The 22,779-nt window shown below is 46.3% G+C and overlaps 1 protein-coding gene across 2 annotated transcripts in view; it reads right to left on the minus strand.

Annotated features, from left to right (window-relative positions):
• Window positions 1-4,182: 4,182 nt before the first annotated feature.
• The window catches only part of Rbm20 (RNA binding motif protein 20), a 162,956-nt gene continuing 144,359 nt past the window's right edge, over window positions 4,183-22,779 (minus strand). The window contains exons 10-14 of one of the 2 annotated variants that reach the window (XM_090345893.1): window positions 18,339-18,446; window positions 16,397-17,039; window positions 14,784-14,918; window positions 8,032-8,153; window positions 4,183-4,505 (exon numbers count right to left, since the gene is read on the minus strand). In XM_090345893.1, the coding sequence (XP_090202019.1) occupies window positions 4,395-4,505; window positions 8,032-8,153; window positions 14,784-14,918; window positions 16,397-17,039; window positions 18,339-18,446 (1,119 nt within the window). In that variant the 3' untranslated portion in view covers window positions 4,183-4,394. Of the gene's footprint in view, window positions 4,506-8,031; window positions 8,154-14,783; window positions 14,919-16,381; window positions 17,040-18,338; window positions 18,447-22,779 lie in introns of both variants that reach the window. The other variant, XM_090345892.1, reaches the window with a different exon arrangement.

Here is a 22,779-nt window from a genome sequence, read left to right on the forward strand (position 1 = left end):
TATAGGCAGTCCAACTCTGCCCTCTGGGTCCAGGCTGCTCAGCCCCTCCTTGCTGGCTTGGAAGCACTGCCAACAAGAGGGAAGGGCCAGAAGAAGCTTCCTGGGCATTCAAAGAACTGGCCAGCTGAGTCCAGGAGACTCCTGAAATTTGGAAGACTTTGGCACAGAGCACAGTTTGCAAAAACAAACAGAGCTGGTGTTTTGCAGAGTGCCAAGTGCACTCGGCAGCAGTTAACTCCACAGGTGATGAATATCACAGCTCATTTTTTATGCCCAGGGAAGCAGGCCTGAGGACAGTAAGGAGCTAACAGGCCAGGGCTGGCCTCTGCTCAGATCTACTGTGCCCAGCACAGCATCAGCCTATGCTTGTTCTTCATGGTCACCAACGAAGATAGACTGACAACTGAGGTCAGTCACTTGAAGACCAGAGAGTTCTAGGAAGCAAAGTTTAGGGGTTCTAGGAAGCCCTGAGAGTCCCGTAGGGGCAGCAGCCCTCACTTCTTTAATGTCTTCCCACAGGTACACCTAGAGAAGCTCTGATTTTTCTCTGGTTTTTCCAACCAGAGTTCTCAATGGAAACTTTTTAGTTGTCTCTGAGTACCCCTATAGGGGGTGGGGAATATTCAGCCCTGGAGTCTGAGATATAATTTAGTACATAATGAGCCAGACACGTCATCTGCTTCTCAATGGCTTCCCACAGCCTGTCTGCCTGTATTGATCATTTTGTAAGGCCCACAAATGTTGTAAATAGCTAAATAGCCCTTGGAACAAACAAAGGTTCCGCACTCTCAAGATTCAGAGATGGATTGAGTCTTAGCATTTGAACTCTGTGACAACCCCTGGCCAGATGTTGAAAGACCCATGTTTGACACACAGCCACTCACTCACAAGCTTTCAGATGATTATCTTTATTAAAAATCTTTTTTTTCCTTTTGTAAAAACACTTTGCAGTCAGTTATACAGGTCAGGAAAAATGGTGGCAGTTTATGACAAATTCCAACACTTTACAAGTTCAAACTTAACTAGTATTTTTTTTGCTTTTCTCATAAACTTACAAAAAAAAATTTCTGGTCCAGTTCAAGTATAATCTAACAGATCCCTGCCTCGGACTGTCCAAGAATGGAAACCCTGATACTAATGGCTGCTGTTCACACCAATGTCAAGTTTACGAAATTCTTTGGAGTACAGACTGGATAGATTTTAATCCAGGTGTTTAAAATGAAAAGGAAATGACACAAGCCTCCTGTTAAGAGTAATTCTGGGTACAAATGAATTTACTGTGAAAAGTACCAACTGCTCTTTAACAACCTTTTAGGGGAGATGCTTTGAAGTGGCTGACAAAACACTGAAGAAATGCATTACAAAAGAAACCAATATTTTCTGGGCTGTGTTTAATACTATACTGTCAGTGACACACATAGGAATACAAAGAGCAAATCGTAAAGTTGGTAAAAGGTCATGCCAATGGAATTATATAAAAATAAATAAATGTAAATATATATATGTACACATATACACACAGGATAGAATCTCAGATGACTTTTAAATGGAGGCTCTGGTTGAATGCAACCTTTCTATCTCCCCCCTTGAGGGGCTGTCTCTGCTCTGGCTGTCCAGTCAAAGGTCAGGCTATCAGTAAGGGAGCCATTACTTTGCCTGGGAACTAGGCTGTCTGGTTTCCATGGAGACATTGCTGGGTTGGGGGCAGTGGAGAGATGATATGGTCTGTTCCCCACTTTGCTACAGATTAAAGCTTCTGGCCATAATGCACAATTTCAGCATCTCATGGAGAGGACAGGATTTTCCCAACAACACCAAATGAGGAGGCCCAACTGCCATTTCCAGAATTCTCTCCAATGGGTATAAAGACACCAGAGTCAAAGGTTTTTCTGAGCAATAGAAGAAAGGAGGCCTAGCTGGTGACCAGAATGCTGGGTTAAAACTTAGAGAGTCTGGGGGGTGGGAAACGCCCTGGGCTGAGTCATGACCTTCGGAGTCTTCTCTTTAAGATACAGCCTTACTGATGCCCTCTTACTGTCTGACTATGGGCTCAAGTGTATTTCTTTTCCCAACTTTTCTTTGAGACATGAACAAACTGGCCTGTCTTCTTGTCCAGCACTTGCTTTCATTCTTCTGTCTTGCAGGTTCTTGTCAGTTCTCTCCTCCTTGCTGGGGTTCATAGACCTTGAGCTTTTCCTTCTGTACCTCAGTTTCCTCATTGAAAAAACATCAGTGTTGATCTAGACAGTCTATCTGCCTTTTTTTCCATTAGTGAAGAGGACAAGAAGTGCAGTATGAGGAGGGGAAAGAAAACCCCACACTGTTCCTGCCCAGCAATGCTCAGGAAGAGAAACAACAGGTAGCTTGCAGGGGAGAGCTATCCACCTCCCTCAGTTTAGTTCCCACAGGCTGTCATGGTTACTTTCAGGGAAGTAGCTCAGCTCCCTTCTCACCTTCCTGGGCCCACTTCATGACTTCACCAGAGCCTAGGTCTTCTGGCACCTTTGTCCCAAACCCATCCAGTAGAATATGGAACTTAGGCTCCTGGAGCCTGTGGGGGGTCTGAAGGCACCTGCCTCGTGTGGAATAAGGGCTCTGTTCTTTAAACCATTTGGCGTTCATGTCTGCATATATGGTCAGTGAGGGCAGCCCTCCATCCTCTGTATGTTTGGAAATGCCAACCTCCAGAAACCACAAGACCTCAAATGCCACTTCTTCCAGCTCTACAGCCTTCCTTCTCTTCGCCTAGCTTCTCTCCCTCCCACTGAGAGAGATCATCGGATACCATCCCATGGTGAGTTCTAGTGGACCTCAAGGTAGGGACACCAAGGGTAAGGCAGATGTGATTACACTTTCTTGTGGCTGATGTCTGGGGCCATTTGTCTGTGCATTTGTCCTCAACCTACACCAGTATCTGTTCTGGCTTGAGAGAGAGAAGTCACTGCTGTTCTCAATTTTTATGTAAAGTGAATATACCAAAATCATCGACCTGAATAGACCAAATCCTGACACCTCCTGAAATCAAGAGGAAGGAAGAACATTTGAAAAGCATCTATCAGAACTTCTGCAATGAAATATTCTTTCCTTTTTTCCCCCTCCACAAAAAAACAATTTGATTTTACTTTAAGGCAGAAATCTAGATAATTGAAAGGATAAAGGAGTTATTTTAAAACAGGGGCTTTTAGGCTAAGAATATGGCTCAGTGATGGGCTGTATGGTAGTTTGTGCAGGGACCTAGGTTCAATGATTAGCACTATCAGAAGAGAAAAAAATAGGGCCAGGAGTTTGGCCTAGTAGTAGAGTGCTTGCCTAGCATGCATGAAGACCCAGGTTTAATTCCTTGGTATCACGTACAAAGAAAAAGCTGGACGTGGAAGCCGGGTGCAGTGGCTCACGCCTGTAATCCTAGCTACTCAAGAGGATGAGATATGAGGATCTTGGTTCAAAGCCAGCCTGAGCACTAAAGAATGTGAGACTATTACCTTCAATTAATCACTAAATAACAGGAAGTAGGGCTATGAAAAACAGGAAGTGGGGCTATGGCTCAAGGGGTAGGGTGGAAGCCATGAGCTGAAGAGCTCAGGGACAGCTCCCAGACCCAGAGTTGAAGCCCCATGACCCATTAAAAAAAAAAAAAAGCCAGAAGTGGTGCTTGGCTCACGTGGTAGAGCTCTAGCCTTGAGAAAGCCCAAGGACAGTGCTTAGGCCCTGAATTCAAGCCCCAGGATTGGCAAAGAAAAAAAAAAGGAACAGAAAGAAAATATTGAAAGAGGACAGAAAGGAGAAGAGTAAGAGGTAGGGTACCACTGGAGGAGACTATTAAGACTATTCCTGCCTCTGCCAGATTATTCTCTCTGCTGGCTCTGCTCAGGACTGCAGGATTTGGCTCAGCTGCCCTATGTATGACATCCAGGGGACATGCAGACACCAGGCTGCTTCCTATTTCCTGGGTAGCCCTCCATACCTAGGCATTTCCATCAAACATTTCTTTATATGCCTCAGCCTGGCCTGACCTGCTGCATCCTATCAAGAATTTAGACTCTGTGAAAAATCCCTGAGAAATTGTATTTTATGAAATGAAAATGCTCTATGGCACAGAAGGCAGGAGAGGAGAGACAGAACAAGAAGAGAACAAATTCAAAGATTATAGGAGGAAAAAAAAGTTGAGGGGAACTACAGTTGAGGACCTTTGTTCGGCTGGACGTGCCAGGGTGACTTGACTCTTAGAGATACTTCGGGGGTGTTTTTTAAAGTGTCTGGGAGCAAACCCAAGCAATGTGACCTGCCTGGCTTTTCTAGTTCTGTTGCTGGGGCTGGGTGGGCCTCCTCCCCAGTTGGCTTCTTCTCTACCTTCAGTGACAGCAGGCACAGCATGGGGAGAAGGGACAGCAGCATCACAGCTTTTTCCTTTCAAAATGTGGCACAATTCCACTGTCCTCAGGCCTTGGGCTGCTAGCCCCCTCGGACTCCTTCAGGCCCTCCTCAGCTAGCTGGGACAAGTATTTCTGTAATGGAGAGAGGAATAAAGAAAGCAGAGAGATGTCATTGCTGACTGTGTGGGTAAGGCGAGGCAAGGGATATGCCTGAGCTCCCTCTCCTAGTGCCTGTGGCAGTGCCAGTGGGTGAGCCACTCTCTACAGTCCTGGGGCTGCAGGACACCATTAAATTAGTTTACATATAATATGGGTCTCATGTAAAAAAAAATAAATCATGTACAGAAGGCTCACAATAACAACTACTTCCCACCCTTATTTGGCACAAAGCTCTTCCTAAGTGCCTGACTTAGATAAATCCAATCTTCATGACAACTCTACCTATGTTTCAGAAAGAGTGTGGTCTCTAGGCAGCCTGTCCATGTGTAAGGCACAGGAGAGAGGCTGGAGAGCAAAAGGCAGATGGCCAGGACCAGCCCAGGATGACAGCAGAGGCTTCTGACAACCTGTGTTCTGCTGGCATGGTCTATGGGAATGGGATCCTCCATGTTCCTCCAGGAATTAAAAATGGGCCCCATCTCCTAAGAACAGGAAGCTGCTTCTATAACTCGCAACACATTTGTGGCTCAGACTGGCTGTGGGCCATGCCTAGCCAGATGCTCTTACCCTTGGGATATCTGGAGTCATCACAGTGAGAAAGGATTGGGGAGGCCTGGGGCCCTAACTGGGGTCCTCTGACTGTCAGGGCAGCAAGGACTGTGTGTGCGCAGGAGTCAGAATGGTTAAGTCCCCTCCAGTTGTTAAGTGTACAAGCTCTGCCAGCAGCTGACCTGGGTTTGAATTCCAGCAACAAGTGACTGAATAATCCTGCCACCTCTGCAAGAAGGTGCCAATGGAACCCTGCAGAGTATGGCTGAAAAATTGACAGAGAGCCACTCAAAACCTTGAGCACAGACCTTAGCACAGAACAAACACTCAGGAAGGTGGGTCTCTGTCATGAGTGGTGCCAGCCATGGGCAGTTGGTGGAAGCCTCCCAACTTCTCAAGTTTCTAATTTGTTCAATGGGAGCAAGGACGTCTTTCTCACCCCTTCTCAGATGGGGCATGGGAAGCTTTCAGGTGGGAACAGCATACTGGGAGAGGGGCCATCAGAATGCCTGTGGGTAAGGTTGCCCAAGAGAGCCCAGTGTCATCTCTGCCTCCCTGCTCAAGCAGGTGGGGAGAGCCAGTGGATGAGCACACCGCCTTTGGGCATTTCCTCTCCACAACCTATCAAGGAAGAGTCTACTTTCCTATCTAGCTCTGCTTGCACCTGCTCTTCTGAATCACCCTGGGTGGGCTCTCAGCACCTCGGCCATGAGCAGTGAGGCACAGCAGGGGTTGCTTGGAGAGTCTGAAGGGGCTGTCCTGCCTGCCAGGGTGTCCACACTCCCACCTCAAGGCCTCCTGGTGGGTGCTAACTTTACAAGTTGCCTGACTGTGGAGTCAGCCAGCACCTGTTGCTTGGGTCTGAATTCTTCACTTTTCACACACACAGTGTGGAGTAGGATGAGTGAAGCTGTGGGAACAGAGATGTTCTGTCAAGGCCACTGACAGAAACTCTATCTGGGAATCTGGGGTGGAGCCTCCTGACTCCCCAACAGGTGCGCGAGGGAAACTTGACCTAGGGCTGGCCAGTGTGAGGGGCTTAGGCAATGTCTACACCCGATGTGTCTGGGGATCACAGGAGTGGTGTTGGGTGCTCGGTGTTGGCAAGGAGGGCACTTGGTCTGGGATTTGGTTCAGAGGACAGAGCACAGTGCAGGACACGGCCCTGGAAAACAGATAGCTCTGGTAAGTCAGAACTCTTCCTGACCAGTGGAGTGGCAATGACCTTGGTCTTCTTGGGAGTTGCACAGTTTGACTAAGAATGCTGAGAAACAGAAGCGATTTTCTTATGGAAGCATGAGAACTTGTTTACAATACAAGTTCTTGGGCCCTGTCTAGAGAGACTAAGTTTGTAGATGGATTTGTGGAGTGGGGAGGAGGGAAGTTGTGTCTAGGAAGCTGTTTCTGTAGTTACTTGTTTTTGTTTTTCTTTTTCAAAGCTGCTGGGACAAAGCCAGTGATTATTTAGGATTCCTTCCAGCTTGTTCTTCTATAGGCGATGATGTCTTCAAGCCAAACAGTTGTCCTCAGCTGGCTCTGTAAGATCTCTGTTTGAACCCCTTGTTTTGGCCAAGTCAGACCTTCATCCCCCTCCACCCCGCCCACAGGGCCTGTGGTTGCCCGGGTCACAGAACAGCTGCTCTCTAGAGGGAAATCCAGAGGCTTAAATGACCTGAGTTTGGAAGTAGACAGTGACAGTCTCTTACAAATGGTGACCCAGGCCATTATGAGTCTCAGTTTCTAAGACCAGCTTAGTGGAGTAAAAAGAGACTAGTGATTAAGAATCAGGTGATCTGATGCTAGGCCCAGTAACTTACTATTTGCCTGGGCCTTTGACTGTTCACACTGCTCTTCTCCAAGCCTCAGCTTTCAGATATAAAACTAGAGTTTATTAAGTAATACATCAAACTGAAGCCACTTTGTCCAACTAAAGATGATTTTTTAAGAAAAAAATAGAGTAATCTCATGTCTGAGTTTCTCAACTAGAGGTACACATTGTAATCATGTAGAAAACTTTTCCAATTGCATGTTCTTACCTCACTCTACTAGATATCTGACATGGTACATGCACTTCTAGAATGCTAAATAAGTATTTCTTGTTCACATCTCTGGTTAAGAACAACCACTCTAACAATTTACTTGTAACATCAGTGCCTGGCCTGCAATTGGGGCACAGACACAATAGGGACTTGAGTTGATCCTATGGATCAAACTTCTGATTTGATTCTTACCCCAAGAGGTTTACCCCTGGGCATCTGGTCTACTTGTATCTATTAAGTAGCCTGTACCACAAGTTAATCATGAAAACCACATTCTAACATATGTTTTACAATTGATGAAGCCGACTGCTTAGAATTTGTTATTTTAAAAAAAAAATGGTGTCATAGGTTGGTGATAAGGATCAGCGGGAGAATGTATATATTTGGTAGGCTTGAGTTTAATCCCCATCATGACAAACATGAACAAAAATGAATGACCATTTATAAATGCTGGTAACACAGATTGGATGAATATGGTATACAACATTTTTTTTTTCCTGATCCTAGAGCACTGACCTCAGGGCCTGGGAACTGTCCCTAAGCCTCTTCGTGCTGAAAGCTAACACCCAACCAATTAAGCCACAGTGCCATTTCCAACTTCTTCTGAGTAGTTGTTAAGAGTCTTGGGGACTTTTCTCTGTGGGCTACCTTCTAATCATGATCCCGAGATCTCAGCCTCCTGAGTAGCAAGGATTACAGGTATGAGCCATTGGCACCTGACAACAACATATTTTTATGTGTGATTTTTAAATATACCATGCTACTGAATGATTTTATTGATCATCTCCTATACCGGCATGGAAGCTAGAGTCACAGTCAAGTAAGATGTCAGACTCTGAATACATGGCTGGGGAGTCACACAGGGTCAGAAGGGTTAAGTCCAGCCCTGAGTAAAGAAGGCTGACAGTTACCTGTAAGTTCCTGTAGTGGACAGCACTGCGACAATGGCTCACCTTCGCCGCCTCCTCACTGGTGTAGAACAGCCCACAGAGCTTGCAATAAAACCCAGTCCTGGGAACCACGAACTCCACACCTGGGATGGGAGGAGGGATGAACCAACCGCTTTACAAAGGCAGTGGGAGGCTCGTGTGGTCCAACCAGCTAGCAGACAAAATGAGAAGAGTTCCACCCCTCCCTGGCTGTTGACTTTGGCTAGTAGCTAGCTTCTCCAAGCCTTACCTCAGTCTCTTCATTTACATAACAGTCAGAGAGATCAGGGGAAAGTAAAGACCATGCTCTAAGCAGGGCGGTGAACACTTCATAATTAGATGTTCTGCCTTCAGAGAACAATTAGAATCTTGTTTGGGAACGCAGGTACAGGCTCTTCTACTTCAACCTCAACTTCCCAGGAAAGGTGAAAAGGAAAAGGATTTCTGTAACCTGCCTTTGGGTTCCATTTCTCCACATCATACCCTTTTCTGCTGTTGCTGTAGTTAAGATTCTGGAAGGATTCTCTTTGTTTATTTTACAATATCTTTTAGTAAAACTAAACTTGAAAATAAATAAAATTGAAGAGGAAGAAAATCACTCACTGTAATCCAAACACTTCCTTCAATGGACTATCTTGGGTCTCCCCCTATTTCTTGTCAGTTTATCTAGACCCTAAATGCTACTCTGCATCCTTTCTTTTCCACATAAGGCTGTAGTATACACATTTCCTCATTGTCCTGTCCCTTTATCTCTGGCCCATCACTTTGTAGCATTTCACTTGTGATCTTACTAAATGCTAAGTCAGACTTCTGGGAGGCCATTCTGATTCCAGGAAGAAGAAAAAAGGTCTTTCAGTCATGGGGAAGTGACAGTGGGGCTCAAAGGAGAGGAGAATTCATAAGTGAGGCCATAGTGTCAAGGCCAGCCTCTACCAAGGTGTTTGGAAGGTCAGCCTAGGAAAGGGTCCAGGCCTGAGAGGGTATAGGTCAGAAGCTAAGAACCTATGTGACTTGGGGGTGAATTAGTTGAGTTGCTCCCCAACCCTCCAATCCCTCCCCCCACCTGCCCAGTAGTTTTCTCACGTGAAAATGGAGGTACAAGGAACAAGTTCCCTGCAGACAAGGTTGCTGGTAGTGATGAGAGAGGAGGGGATAAGGGCTGTGAAAGCAGGGTTGCCCTGGAACTAAACCAGGGGAGTAAGGTGTGGGTGTCTAGGCCCCTCTTGCCAGTTGGGGGCATGCCCTGCATGGGTCTACCCTTGGGAACCCCTTGGCTGGGAAGGGCTGCTCCCCTCTCCTGGAACAGCAGGGGCATGGGAACTCCTCAAGGGACTCTTCCACAGAGGGACAGTCCTGAGCTAGCCTTGGACTCAAGTCCTGTCACCTTTCTTGCTTTGAGCTTCCTGCCTAGGAAACCCTGTCACAGGAAGGAGGCTGAACTTGTAATTAAAGGTTGGATTCTTTTCCTTTCTTTCTTTTATTTAATTCCAAAAGTACCATTACTAGCCAGGCACAGGTGGCTCACACCTGTAATCCTAGCTACTCAGGAGGCTGAGATCTGAGGTTGAAAGCCAGCCTGGGCAGGAAAGCCCATGAGACTCATGTCTCCAATTAATCCCCAGAAAACCAGAAGTGGCACTGTGGCTCAAAGTGGTAAGAACACTACCCTTGAGCAAAAGATCTCAGGGACAGTGCCCAGGCCCTGAGTTCAAGTCCTACAACCAAAATTAAATGGATTTGACTAGAGCCACATCCTCCCTCCTATACCAGACCTGTAGAGTCAGCCAACTGGTGACCCCAGGAACAAAGCCCTGGTGTTTCCACCACCACCACCCCCCACCTCCAGACAAGGCCTCTTGATCCCTGTCCTGGGACTTCCCAACCCCCCCACCGGACACAACTGCCTCAGGAGGCTTCCATAGTATAGGAAGCAAGGGCTGAGATTGGAGTGTGGCTCTTTTAGATTAGAGCAGTTTAGTTCCCATTGGTGAGGTTTTACATAAGCAAAGATTTCTGTTGCCAGAAACAAAAGCTTGGGAAGTTAGGCAGTGGTGACTCAAGCCTGTAATCCTAGCTACAAGCTGAGATTTGGGGATCATGGTTATTTGAGGGTCCTGGTTCAAAGCTAGCCCCAGAAAGAAAAGTCCATGAGACTCTTATCTCCAATTAACCACCAGAAAACTGGACATGGAGCTGTAGCTCAAAGTAGTAGAATACTAGCCTTGAGCACAAAGAGCGCAGGGACAATGACCAGGCTCTGAAAAAAAGGAAGCCATGGCATATAGAGAAAACTAGGCTCAGATACACCTAGTGCTTACATTTTTATAGGCTGCACGGCTTCAGGATATCACATACCCTCTCTGAGATTAGTTTCCTCGGTTATAAAATAGAAATGATAATGTCACAGAAGCAGCTTTCTGAGGAAGCACCTCTTGTATTTGTCGTGTGTGTGTGTGTGTGTGTGTGTGTGTGTGTGTGTGTGTGTTCAAAAAATTTTCGTTTGGAAACCCAGGTTTAATATGCCTTGACAGAAGCCAAGTGTCTATCTCTCTCCAAGACTGCCCCAGAGAACTGGCCCTAATGTTTGGTTGCAATTCCCTTCCTCTCCAACCGGCCACCCCACGCCCCTTCCCCCCCACACACTCCTGCTCCCCGGCCCCTGCCAGGTCCCACCCAATTGGGTTGGGTTAGTACCAGAAATTAAAACCTTTAGGGAAAGAGAAGCAGGAGCAAGGAAATGTGCAAGTGGCTGGCTCATAACCCATACCAGAATACCTTGGGTTTACTTTAAGGCAGCTATGCTCACAAGAGGACTTTTGAGATGCCTTAGAATACGTTCTTAATGCGGCCATAGGCACTTCTGTTTCCCAGCTTGTAGTAAGTGCAATCATTAAAGCTGCATTTGCCTACTAATAATAGCTCCTGGCCTGGGTAATTATGACTCTGTCATCCTAGTAAAGCCTGGGTTGAAAAGGAGGGGGGGGAGTCCTCCCTTTTTGCCAGCAAGGCTGGTAGGAGCAGGCCTTGGCAGGCTCATGCTGGCTAGGGTCACACAGAGCTGGCCTGAGTCACATGGGCAGTGCCCTTCCTTGGCCAAGCCCATTCCTAAGTATCTGACAACAAGACCGCTGTCCCTTTTCTCCCAGTGAGAGGCCCAATCTTTAGAACCCCTGATTTTACCTCCCTATTCTTCACAGAGACAAAGTCTGGATATGTCTCTGTCTCTCTGAAATCTGTCAGTAGTAACTGAGAGGTCTATAGCCATGGCGACAGGAAGCATAGCAGTCCTCAGTGAAGACTCCAAGAATGATAAGTAACAACAGACAACCCTCAGTAAGTACCTCTGGCTGGAAGTCGCCATGACCTCAGCCATACACCTTTGTTCCATCCTCAAAATAACTCTCCTGGGTAGGATTCTGTTACTATCCCTGCCTAGCAGAGATGAGATCCGAACCCACAGACTTAGAGGCCACAGCCTGTGCTCTTCACTTCAGCACTATGCCTCTGTCTGAATTGGAGGACAGAGGGCAGAGTGCTCAGAGACCTAACTTGTTAAATTTGACAGTGATCTTGAGAATGTCTCTGGGCTTGAATTTTCTCACCTGGAAAACACAGGATGGAGCAGCACAGAGCACAGGCCTTTCAAAAAAGGGACCAGTGAGCCAATCGTTCTATGCCACCTACATGTCCCTCCACAGGAAGATGACAGAATGTGCTAACCATACTAACAGTAAAGGAATTGAACCATGGACACCAGTTACATGGGCTGCAGCTCAGTGAGTGCTAAGTACAAGTCAGGTAAGACCAGCACTATCGGATTCCCTTGAGTATAAGACACTACAAAATGCAATAGAATAGTTAATGACAGAAAACAGATCAGTGCTATCTGGAGTGTGGGGAATGGTGTGAGGAAAGGACTCTGAGGAAATTCAGGGGAGAGGGGCAATGAGCAAGGTTCACTGAACAAATGGTCCCTTTCAAATACCTGCACTTCATCATCAGACAGCCATCCTTGGTGCAACTGCTTGAAAAGCCGACATGGGAGGCCATTTTCCTCCTAACAGGTTGGCAAAGATGAAAAACCGATATCCCAAGTTGGCAAGGAGGTGAGGAATGGGAATTTCCCCTCAAAGTGGTAGTAAAGACTGGTAATGTCATTTTGGAGCGCAATTTAGTAGCAATTATAAAAATTAAAAATGCAAATATAGACAGTCCTGCAATTCTCACCCCCCCCCCGCCACACACACCTGGCTCGCGTCCTGTCTCACCAACACACAAAGGTAACTTGTTAGATAAGCACCTGGGGAAGGCAGCCAGGGTGCAGAGGGTGAGAACTGATTGCTAGAATTAAAACTCAGACTCTAGGCTTTGGCAATCATTGCTTTGTGACTCTGCAGCTCAGATTTCTACTCTGAAAAGCTACCTAGTGCTGAGTGATAGTAAATGTAAGTTCATCTGGCACAGCATTTTCATAATGGATAAGAAAAATCAAGCTAATAATCTAAATCCTCACCAGGAGGATATGGTTTGGGTACAGTGTTTACCATGGAATATTTGTAGTAGTTGAAAGAGAATGTGTGCTCTATGGACTTAAGCTCTTAAGACTAGCTGTTAAGAAAGACGTACTTAAAGAAAATTAAAAATTAACAAAAGAAAAAAGTGCATCACATTATTCACAATGTGATCCTATTTTTTTGTGGGAAAGAAGCACTCTGACATGACATGACATGACATGACACAATAGCCACCTCGATGCCTAGCAGGGGAGAGGCCGGAGAGGTAGACCTCTACTGAGTTTTCATTTTTATTTTTGCCTATACTGGGGCTTAACTCAAAATGTGATCCTCAGACCTCAGTGGTCTGAGTAGCTAGGATTACAGGTGTGAGTCACTAGTATCTGGCAACAATACCTTTAATATGGACTTTATAGGATTCTTACTTTTTTAAAGATTTCTTATAGTAATCTTTAACACATTCTGTAATGGAACACAATAATAAAAACTCACAAATTACAAAGAAGCAGCGTTCACTCTTAATTTCTGCTCTGTTGATTAGATTCCAGGGTTTTAGATGGCTGACATTTGTGTTACTATATTCCCATTTCTCCCAGAATGCCTAGCTCATTGCCATGGGAATCAGTAAATGCTCAATGACCAGTCAAATGCAATAACGAACCCTCCTCCTCCCCCTCCTTCTTTGCTCTACCACTTGAGCCACAGCACCGTTTCCAGTCAGGTGGTTAAGTGGAGATAGATCTCATAGATTTCTGTGCCTGATTGTGACAGGCAGGCCCTCCCTGGCTCCTGGCTTTGTACTTTTGGTTTCCAAATGTCTATAGAAAGCTGGAGCCAGTGGCTTACGCCTGTAACCCTAGCTACTCAGGAAGTTGAGATCTGAGGATTGTGGTTCAATGCCAGCCCAGGTACAGAAATCTGTGAGATTCTATCTCCTCTTAACCACCTGACTGGAAACGGTGCTGTGGCTTAAGTGGTAGAGAGAAGAAGGAGGAGGAGAAGAAGGAGGAGGAGGAGGAGTGGTGCCTATAGACACATAACTGTTCATTCCAAAGTCTATCTGTCATTTTTCCCTTTTTCAAGTTTTTCTTTTTTCTTTTTTTCTTAAAAGTTGTAATACAGAGGCCGGGAGTTTGGCCTAGTGGTAGAGTACTTGCCTAGCATGCACAAAAACCCAGGTTTGATTCCTTGGTACCATATATATAGGAAAGCTGGAAGTGGCATTATGGCTCCAGTGGTAGAGCACTAGCCTTGGGGAAAGCCCAAGGACAGTGCTCAGTCCTGAGTTCAAGTCCCAGGACTGGGAAAAAAAAAAGACAGAAAAAAAAAAAGAAAAAGAATTGCAGCTCTCTAAATCTGACTCTACGAATATCATACCCTCGGAGGAAAGAAACAGTATAGGTTTTATTGTTGTTTTTAAAGGAGAAGAAAAAGAAAAGAGAAATGTGGTGGGAAGGGCAAGCCTCACCCCGATTAGCTCTGTGAGTGGAGGCCCTGGGGGAACGTGGCTGTAGGCTTGGCTTCTCACACTTCCTGTGACGTTTTCTGAAGCTCTCCCTGGGAGCAGCTTCCACTCTCTTTATCTTGTTTCTTTCTAACCTTTCAGAATCAACACAGATATCAAAAGATGGTGTCAACTGGACGAGAGAGTCACTAGCCAGAATAGTGAGTGGTGGTGGTGTTCACACCACCCCGAAGACTTCCTTGAAAGTTCCTTCCTGTGCTGTGCTGAGACTCTGCTTCACTCTCCTGAAAACCTTGAAAAACCACTTATTGGGTCTAATTCTGTGTTACAGCTGAGAAGACGATGGCTCAGGAAGGTATAACAATTTGTCTGAGGACACACGGTCATCACATATGGAACAAGGACAAAGTCCCAGATCTGTGTGTGCACTGCTGCCTTGGAAACAGAGACTGCTAAGCCTACTGGGATCAGGGCTGGACTTAAAGTCTGTGTGGTCAGTAATAAGGCCTTGGAAAGTGACCAGCCTTTGTTTGCCCAGAGTCCTAGTGCTGTTCAAGGCTTGGTTCCTTGAAGTATCTGGTCTACCTGGGAAACTAAAATGACAAACGTTAAAAGTAGCCTCTTGCAAAATGACAACATTAAAAACAATGAAGACAACAGAATGACAGAAAACTCTCTCATACACTGAGAAGTTGCTAGAGACATATAATTTAACATGGAGCTGGATTTCAGGAAGGGCTATATATTTTACCTACCTAGAGGAATGCTAAGCTCACTGAACACATCCTCTGGTTCCCAGGAAGGCAAAGAAAGGGGTTCTTTTAGCTCCACTTCGGTGTATTCTGGTGATCTCACACCCAGAGATTTCATTTCCATGTACCTGGAGCTTTCTGCAAAACATGAGCCCAAGCCAAAAAGAAAACAAAAAAGAAGAGAGAGAAGTAGAATGAGGCACAGCATGTCTCAGAGTCCCTGTAATTCTATTCTCTGCACTGTGTGACTGGGACTTGTCCCTTAGACTGCTTAATCATGAGGCTGGGGATACGACTGCTAATTAGAACTAAAGCCCTATAATTAAGAGCATTTTCCACTGCCAAAAAAATGCCACACACAATAAAACTTGGCTCATCTTTGCCCTTGGCCCAGGGGGGTTGGACAGCTAATGCCTTCAGATGAGATGATCTACCCCCACTCTCCCAAATCAGCATCACTCCATCTCTGCAGGCACAGAGATTGTTGAAGGGCAAAATTTGTGCTGACATCCACTAAGGCTGGCATAGAAGACCAGGCCATTCTCACCCCAGGCCTGTGAAGCAGGGTTATTAAATATGAACTCCAAACACTGGGTAAGCTAATAAACCACTCACACTAGCACATGTCAGGACCTATACTGCAAAATAAAAGGGGTTCCATGAGATTAAGGTGAAGATGGCAGTGATCCTTTCTTCTTGTCTTGGTCCGACACAGCTGCCCTACTCCATGGCAGTTGCCATGGAGATTCGGGTCCAGGCAAGGGAACAACAACTCAGGTCAGCTTGACATGGAGGAAATCCCAAGCCTCCAGGTTACCACCAGCTTGGCTACTCACAAGGCTCTAGGCTGAGATGTTCCCCTCACCCCCGCCCCCATCAGCCTTTTCTCTAGACATTATGCCTCAGGACCTTTACTCCAACTTCAGTTTATGCCACAAGTGTTCTATAAAATGAATCTCTAGTTCTTTCCACTGTGAGAATCACCAGGGCTATCCTCTCCTATTCCTACCCTGAGTCCTTGATGGATCTCAGGTTCCACTTGGCAGAGAACCCAGGGCTTAGCCTATTTTAAACTCTCTAGTTCATGATGTCACAGGGATGAGCATAGCCACAACATCACCTCCGGTAGAAGTGGAGTGGCTCCCAAGACAAGTCCCATGTCACTATCAAACCCTGGAGAAAAATGGGACTGGGGTAGTAGATAAGGGAGCACACCATTCTCCCCCAGAGAGACCCTATAGCTTCTCTGCTTCCCAGGCCAGTGTCACTGTCTGATCCCAAGTTCTTTTGGTGGAAACAAAAAGCTAATCATAGATGTCTGAGACCCTCGGACTCCTGGTAACTCAGAGAAGTCTACCCTTATCTCAGGTTGCTTCTCCAAATCCTATCTGATTTCCTTCTTGCCATTCCCTGAAAGCATCAAGAGCTTAGCCAGACCTTCAGAGGCTGACTTCCATGAACTGCAGGACTTTCTGCATGGGCTTTAACACCAGTAGAAAGCTTGTGCATGCCTGTGCTAGTCTGCACATGCCCATACGTCTTCCTGGAAGCAGTGGTCCGATCCACCCAGCCACCCCTGAGGAATGGGGGGGGGTAGTTACCCTCGGTCAACACGCCTTGGCAAGCCTGGCTTCGGAGGTTGCTTTCAGTGTGGGGGCCGGAATTCTCCTCCTGGGTGCTGCCTTCACAAGCCTCATCTTCAGGAGACCCTCTGGCCTTGCTGTCATCGAGAAATGGGCTGGGCTGCTGGGCCCTCTCCTCTGCTGGCTGGGGGGAAGACATTTGCTGGGCTGCAGGGGCCAGTCGCACAGCTGAGTCCTCTGCTCCCTTTGCCTCCTTCTCGTAGCAATCTGAGTCCTCCAGTGAAAGGCCTGTCTCGCATTCAGCTGGCTTCCGCTCAGCATCCAGATTTAGGCCAGGCATCTCCACGTCCGTGTCACTGGGACAGCGCGTGGAAACAGAAGGCGGTTGTCTGGGCAGCTTGAGGCTGATGTCTGCAGTCCCATTCCCTATGGCCTCTCTCTCCTCACTGAAATCCTTAGGCAAATCCAGGTCTAAGCTGCTCATCACACAGGGACATATTTCAGGGCAGACTTTGTCTTTCTGGCTAATGGGCATAATTTCTTCCAGCTCTGGGATATCTGGTTCCATGATAAAATCTTCTTCTTCTCCCACCTCATCCACTGTGACCAGCTCCTCCATGTTTGTGGGGTACCAACTCTCCCCTTCTGCCTCACTTTCACTTTCCCAGTCTCGTTCCTGCATAGGAAGGCGAGTGGAGGTAAGAGGGTGGCCCAGTGCATTCCATCAGAGACACAAACCCCACCCACACAGCCTCTCTCAAAGCAGATGGGTATGGACTGTTTCCTCTCTATCTGGTTCAATGGGTAATGAAAAGCTTGAAGCAGCCCACTACCAGTGGCTCATGCCTCTAATCCTAGCTACTCGGGTGAGTGAGATCTGAGGATTACGGCTCAAAACCTGTCTGGGCAGGACAGGAGAGAAGTAGGACAGAGTGGCTCAAATGGTTAGAATATCAGCAAAAAATAATAAAAATCAATCAATGAATGAAATATAAAATAAGGAGATTTGAAGTACCCAAGTCCCACATGATCAATTCATTGTCCACAGGAGGCTCCAAAATGGCACAGGGTTTAGAATAATCCCTTGATGCTTAACCCACCATGTTGAAAGTGGCACAAAGTGTTTTAAACCCCTGAGACAGAATAGGTGTTCAATAAGTAGTTTTTGAGTGAATGAATGATTACACTGCAAAATGTTTACTTGCTGGAGCTATTTCCTTGCATGTGAAGGCCTCACTAAAGGTCACAATGGAAAAATCCCTCACGAAATACCTCCAAGCACCCTCTGCTGCAAGGGTGCAGCTTCCATCCCCATACCTGATCCCTCCTAAAACTATCCCTCCCCACTTCTCCCCTTCCTCTTCCCCCCACCCCCCAGATTCTGGGTGTTCCAGGCAGCCCTTCCGCTCGGTGGACACATCTAGATCAGCTTCTCCTGACCGGAAAGGCATGAAGCTGGCCATGTTCCAAGGACATTTCTTTTTTCTGTAGAAGTCCAGCCTTGGAGAATGGTAACTTCATTTTTCTTTTTAATTAGGTAAGGTAATCTTTATAAACAGAGTACATAACGTGTTAATCCTAGGGTCTGAGCTTGCTGATCAGAGCCCCAGCTGGAGGACCCGAAACACTGCACCCTTCCCCCTCAGGGACTGGCCTATTTTGGGAGCCTGGCTCTGAGGCCTAAGGGTTTTTCTGGGGGCACATGTTTTTGTCTTAGGAGCACAGCCAAGTTGCTGGAGAGTGAGGCAGAGCTCAGACATGTGGATCACAATCTACCCAACGGGGACTGTCCACAGATCCCAGGCAAGGACGTACTGGGGTGTGTGTGTGTGGGGGGGGGGAACGGCCATTCATAGAACCATCAGTGCACAACTTCTACACAGTGGGTCAGAGCCAGGCAGGAAGAGGGCTCCTGTAACTGTGTTCCCCTGATGCCTGAGTTAGACAGCACTGCTAGGGTATGGAACAAATTTACCTTCTGTGTCCTTGTGTTTTCTGGATGATGTGAGGACTCTGTCTCTTTCTCCTCACTGCCTATGGCTTGGGGACTTTCTTCTATGCCTTCCTGTTCTTCTTTTCCAGCCTTACCAAAGGAAGAACAAAATCAAGGGTGAGCAAAGAGGCAAAGAGGGCACATTGTGAAAAAGAATGGCAGTATCAAATGTATTTTGCAAACATCATTTCCGTTTGCATCCCAGGATCTCTGAGAGTGGCAGCTGCTCTTGTCATCCTGAATTTACAAATGGGGAACCTGGGGGTCGGAAGGTTCAGGAAGGCACTCAAGGTTGCACACCGATGAAGGCCTAAGAATGTCTGGGAAACTGGCTTGATGTCTTTAGAAATCCCTGGCAATCAGGTATATTTTGCAGTGAGGGTAAGTAGTGGATGCCAAGAGTGAGGACAGTGAAACTGGCCATGTCACTGGCGGGGGGAATTAGCATTCTGGCTCCTTATGGGTAGGAAGGGAAATAATTGTGACACAGTCAGTGTCTTGTCACTCTCTCTCTTGCCCAGCCCCATCCTAAAATGCCAGCCTAGCTAGTACTTTGTTTCTTCTCACCTTCCTCCTATTCTTCTACCAGTGAAGGCCCCCAGGATAGTGCTCAAGGCTGAGGAGCTGAGCGCCTGGCAGCAGGTATTTGGTTTGAGACCCAGAACTGCTCACCAGTCTTGAAAACGGGGCGAACCATCTTACAGTCTACAGTTCAAACCTTCCTCAGGACTGTTTTTGTAGTCTGTGAGCTAAGAGTACAATTCTATAATTTTGAACAGTTACAGCTGAAATGTTTATATAAGAACTGACCTCAAATGCTCAACTTTACCTCTTCCCTCACATAGATTAAGGTATTTCTCATCCAATCCTTTGTAGAAAAGGTTTGCAAGTCCCTGCGTTAGAAGTTTCTGGAATGTATGCTCCCATGACTTAAACTCTGGTCAGCAAACCAATGCCTCACAGGTTTCCTTGGGGCAAGTTGCAATTTCTTAACGTTTTTGGCTGAGCTTGGTTTGAAGTAAAGGACACTTGTTCTAATGACCTATGAGCAGACACACCTCTTGAACAGACAAGAAACCAGCTGCAGTAGGAAGAAATCCAGAGTTAACTGGTTTAACTTGTTAGCACTGGACAGAGATAGATAGTACAAATTTTTCCAGAATTGGAAGTTTCTAGATTGCACTGAAACAGAACACTTTAGCCCATACCAAGCAGCCATTCACTTTGCTCTGTTTTTAATCTTCTTGAACAAACGATCACTGCCCTCTTTTGTTGAAATAATCCACATGCACCAGATACTGGTGGCTGATGCCTGTAATCTTAGCTGTTTAGGAGGCTGACATTCAAGGACTGCAGGTCAAAGCCAGCCTGGGCAAGAAAGTCTGTGAGGTTTTTATCTCCAATTAACCACCCAAAAAGCCAGGCATTTGCCATACAGCTCAAGACTTAGAGTGCCAACCTTGATCAAGAAAACCTAAGGGGCAGCACCCAGCCCCTGAGTTCAAGTCCCAGTACTAGGCCAGGTGCACCCACGTACCTGTCACAAGCAATTCTTGCAAACACATGCCTAGGTGAACGTAATGAAAATGTCCCCTATTGTTCAAGCTGGGAGAGGCAAAGACAATTTGGGGATCTGGCTGCAAGCTCCCTAACAAGGTAGAACTTTTTTTTCCCTCACTGTAAGCAAAGGAACAAAATGTAACAGACAAATGCAACAATATACTCAGCTCACAGACTGCTTCAAGTAGGGCTTGGCCACAGCAAAACCTCCTCCTAACTGGTCTCTCCCATCCCCACACATCTTTTCTTTCCAAGGTGATCAAAAATGATCATTCCCAATGGAACAAACAATCCTATGCTTACTGTGCTTTTTTGCTGAAACATTTCCTTTGCTTCCCCTTGTACCTGAGATAAAGGCAGGAAGGTCTTGAACCTTCCTAGATCCTGCTTGATGTAACACCTGCTGACAAATCAGCCTCACCTTCCAACATGGGATCCTGGCTCTTTCTATCTGCTTCAGCTACTCTGGCTTCTAGCCACACATAGGGCCTTTGCATATGCTGTTCCTGCCGTCTGATCTCCCTCCTTTCCACCCAGTAAACAGGTAAGCTTCCTTCAAATCTCACCCGTGACTGGCACTAACAAAGACACATGCCCTCCCTCTCTAGTGCATATTGATGCACTCTATTGAGGAATGACTTGATTAGCATGTCTTTTCACTATAAAGGCTTACCCACAACTAGAGCTAGTTGCTACGTGGATATTGGTCAACAAAATGGAATTTATCGAAGGGGATGGGGCTTGCACCTGTCTCTAGCATTTGGGAACTTTGGGCTTGGAACTGCGTATGCAAGTTGTGTTTTTGTTTTCATTTTTCTATTTCTTCCTCTTATGGGTTGTTTATACGAGGGGCTGCACTGAGTTGGCCCCTGGGCTATATAGAACCCACAGAGGCAGTTTGGTCCAGTCTCTAAGGCAGGTGAGACACCATACAGACACCATACAGGTCTGGGAACTTGCTGTAGGAGGAGGGGGTAACTGACAGCAGGGGGCATGCATTCCCCTTCATCTTCTCTCTCCCTTCTTGGGGCAAGATGCAGGGATACTTCTTCCCCATGTCTTCTTTATGCCATGACCTCATTTCCTTCCTACTTCCCAGGGTGCTGTGGTCAGGGTTGGGCCTCCTGGATGAGCCTCCTGAAAGGGCTTTTGCACCTTTCTCCTGAGATCTCAGAGGGTCCCTAACAAGCACAAGTTCACTGAAGTGCCAGGGTATCCTGATGGCCACATCCATTTCACAAACAAAAACACGGAGGCAGAGAACAAGAGTGATACGATTCTCCAAGCCAGGCCTCTCAGGGGCAGAGGGTTTGCCCTGGCAGCCAGCAGGATCCCTGCACCTCCCTGAGCTTTTCTTGGGCACCATGGATGTTTCAGGATCCACAGGGATCTCCAGCTGCTCAAGTCTCTTGTTAAACATGGCATGGTATCATATATAACCTCAAATATTTTAGATCATACACAGACGACTTACAATACCCAGTACCATGGAGATGTTGTATAAGTCATTATACTGTGTATTCCCCCTAGGGAAGGCAACAAGAAAAATCTGTACATGTCCACTACAGATGTAATTTTTTTCCCAAATATTTTCAATCCATAATGAGTTGGCTCTATACAAGTGGAATCCAAGGGTATGAATGACTTCATCCATGAACACATGCTTCCTGAAACACATCAACTGGGCCAGGCACCAGTGACTCACAGCTATAATCCTAGCTACTCAGGAAGGTGAGATCTGAGGATCACAGTTCAAAGCCAGCCAGGACAGGAAAGTCTGTGAGACTCTTACCTCCAATGAATCACAAAAAGCTGTAAGTGGAGCTGTGGCTTAAAGTGGTAGCGCACTAGCCTTGAACACAAAAGCTCAAGTACAGCTCCCAGGTACAGAGTTCAAGGTCCAGGACTTGAAAAACAAGCTACTGCAAGCTGGGTGCTGATGGCTCATATAATCTTAGCTACTTCAGGAGGCTGAGATCTGAGAATCACAGTTCAGAGCCAGCCCTGGCAGATATACCCACAAAATTTCAAGTAACCAGCAAACAAGCTGGAAGTGGAGGCCTAGCTCAAGTGGCAAAGGGCCAGCCAGCCATAAGTGAAAAAGCTGAGTGAGACTGCATGACCCTGACTTCGGGCCCTCATATCAGGGGGAGAAACAATCTAGTGATTCATCGTATCCTCAGGAACACATTTAAGTCTTTAGCAAGACCCACAGGTCCTTCAGGCACATCCCAGACCCACTTCTGAATCTCATCTCCTGAGACTCCCCTGCCAGGCCAGTCAGCAAAACCAGTAGCAAAATGGGTCAAAGATGCCTGGGCATTCTTTTCATAAAAAGATAGGCATTTGGAGCCTAGGCTCCATGGTTTCCCTCATTTGGAATAATTAGTGCACATCTAGGATTCTCCTAGTAGAGAATCACAATACTTCAAAAGCTATGCACATATGGTCACACAGAAAGTAATTACACGAAATGAACTCTAGGTTATGGAAACAAGAGGTTTATCATTGTGATCATTGTTCTTAATGTACTATGTGAAGTTATTTTTCTATTTTTTCCCTACTTATGGTTAATCTCGTGGTTACTGTATCTGACTTCATTACCTGGTATATTGTATATATGCTTATTGGTTTGTTTGAAATAAGCGAGTGAAGGGGGAAAACAAGATGACTGTGGGGGGGGAAGGAAAGGGGGACAAAAACATGAGGACTATCAAGGTTTGAGAAGTAATGGACTCATTACTTGATGAATGTAACTGTGCCCCTCGATACATTATCCTGACAATAAAATACAATAAAAATATTTTTTTACAGCCAGGCATTTGTTCTCTAGTCTATCTGATTCCATAGGCATTTACAACTT

The sequence above is a fragment of the Megascapheus bottae genome, chromosome 15 (assembly GCF_031878675.1).
Source record: "Megascapheus bottae isolate mThoBot1 chromosome 15, mThoBot2.hap1, whole genome shotgun sequence".
Taxonomy (NCBI): domain Eukaryota; kingdom Metazoa; phylum Chordata; class Mammalia; order Rodentia; family Geomyidae; genus Megascapheus; species Megascapheus bottae.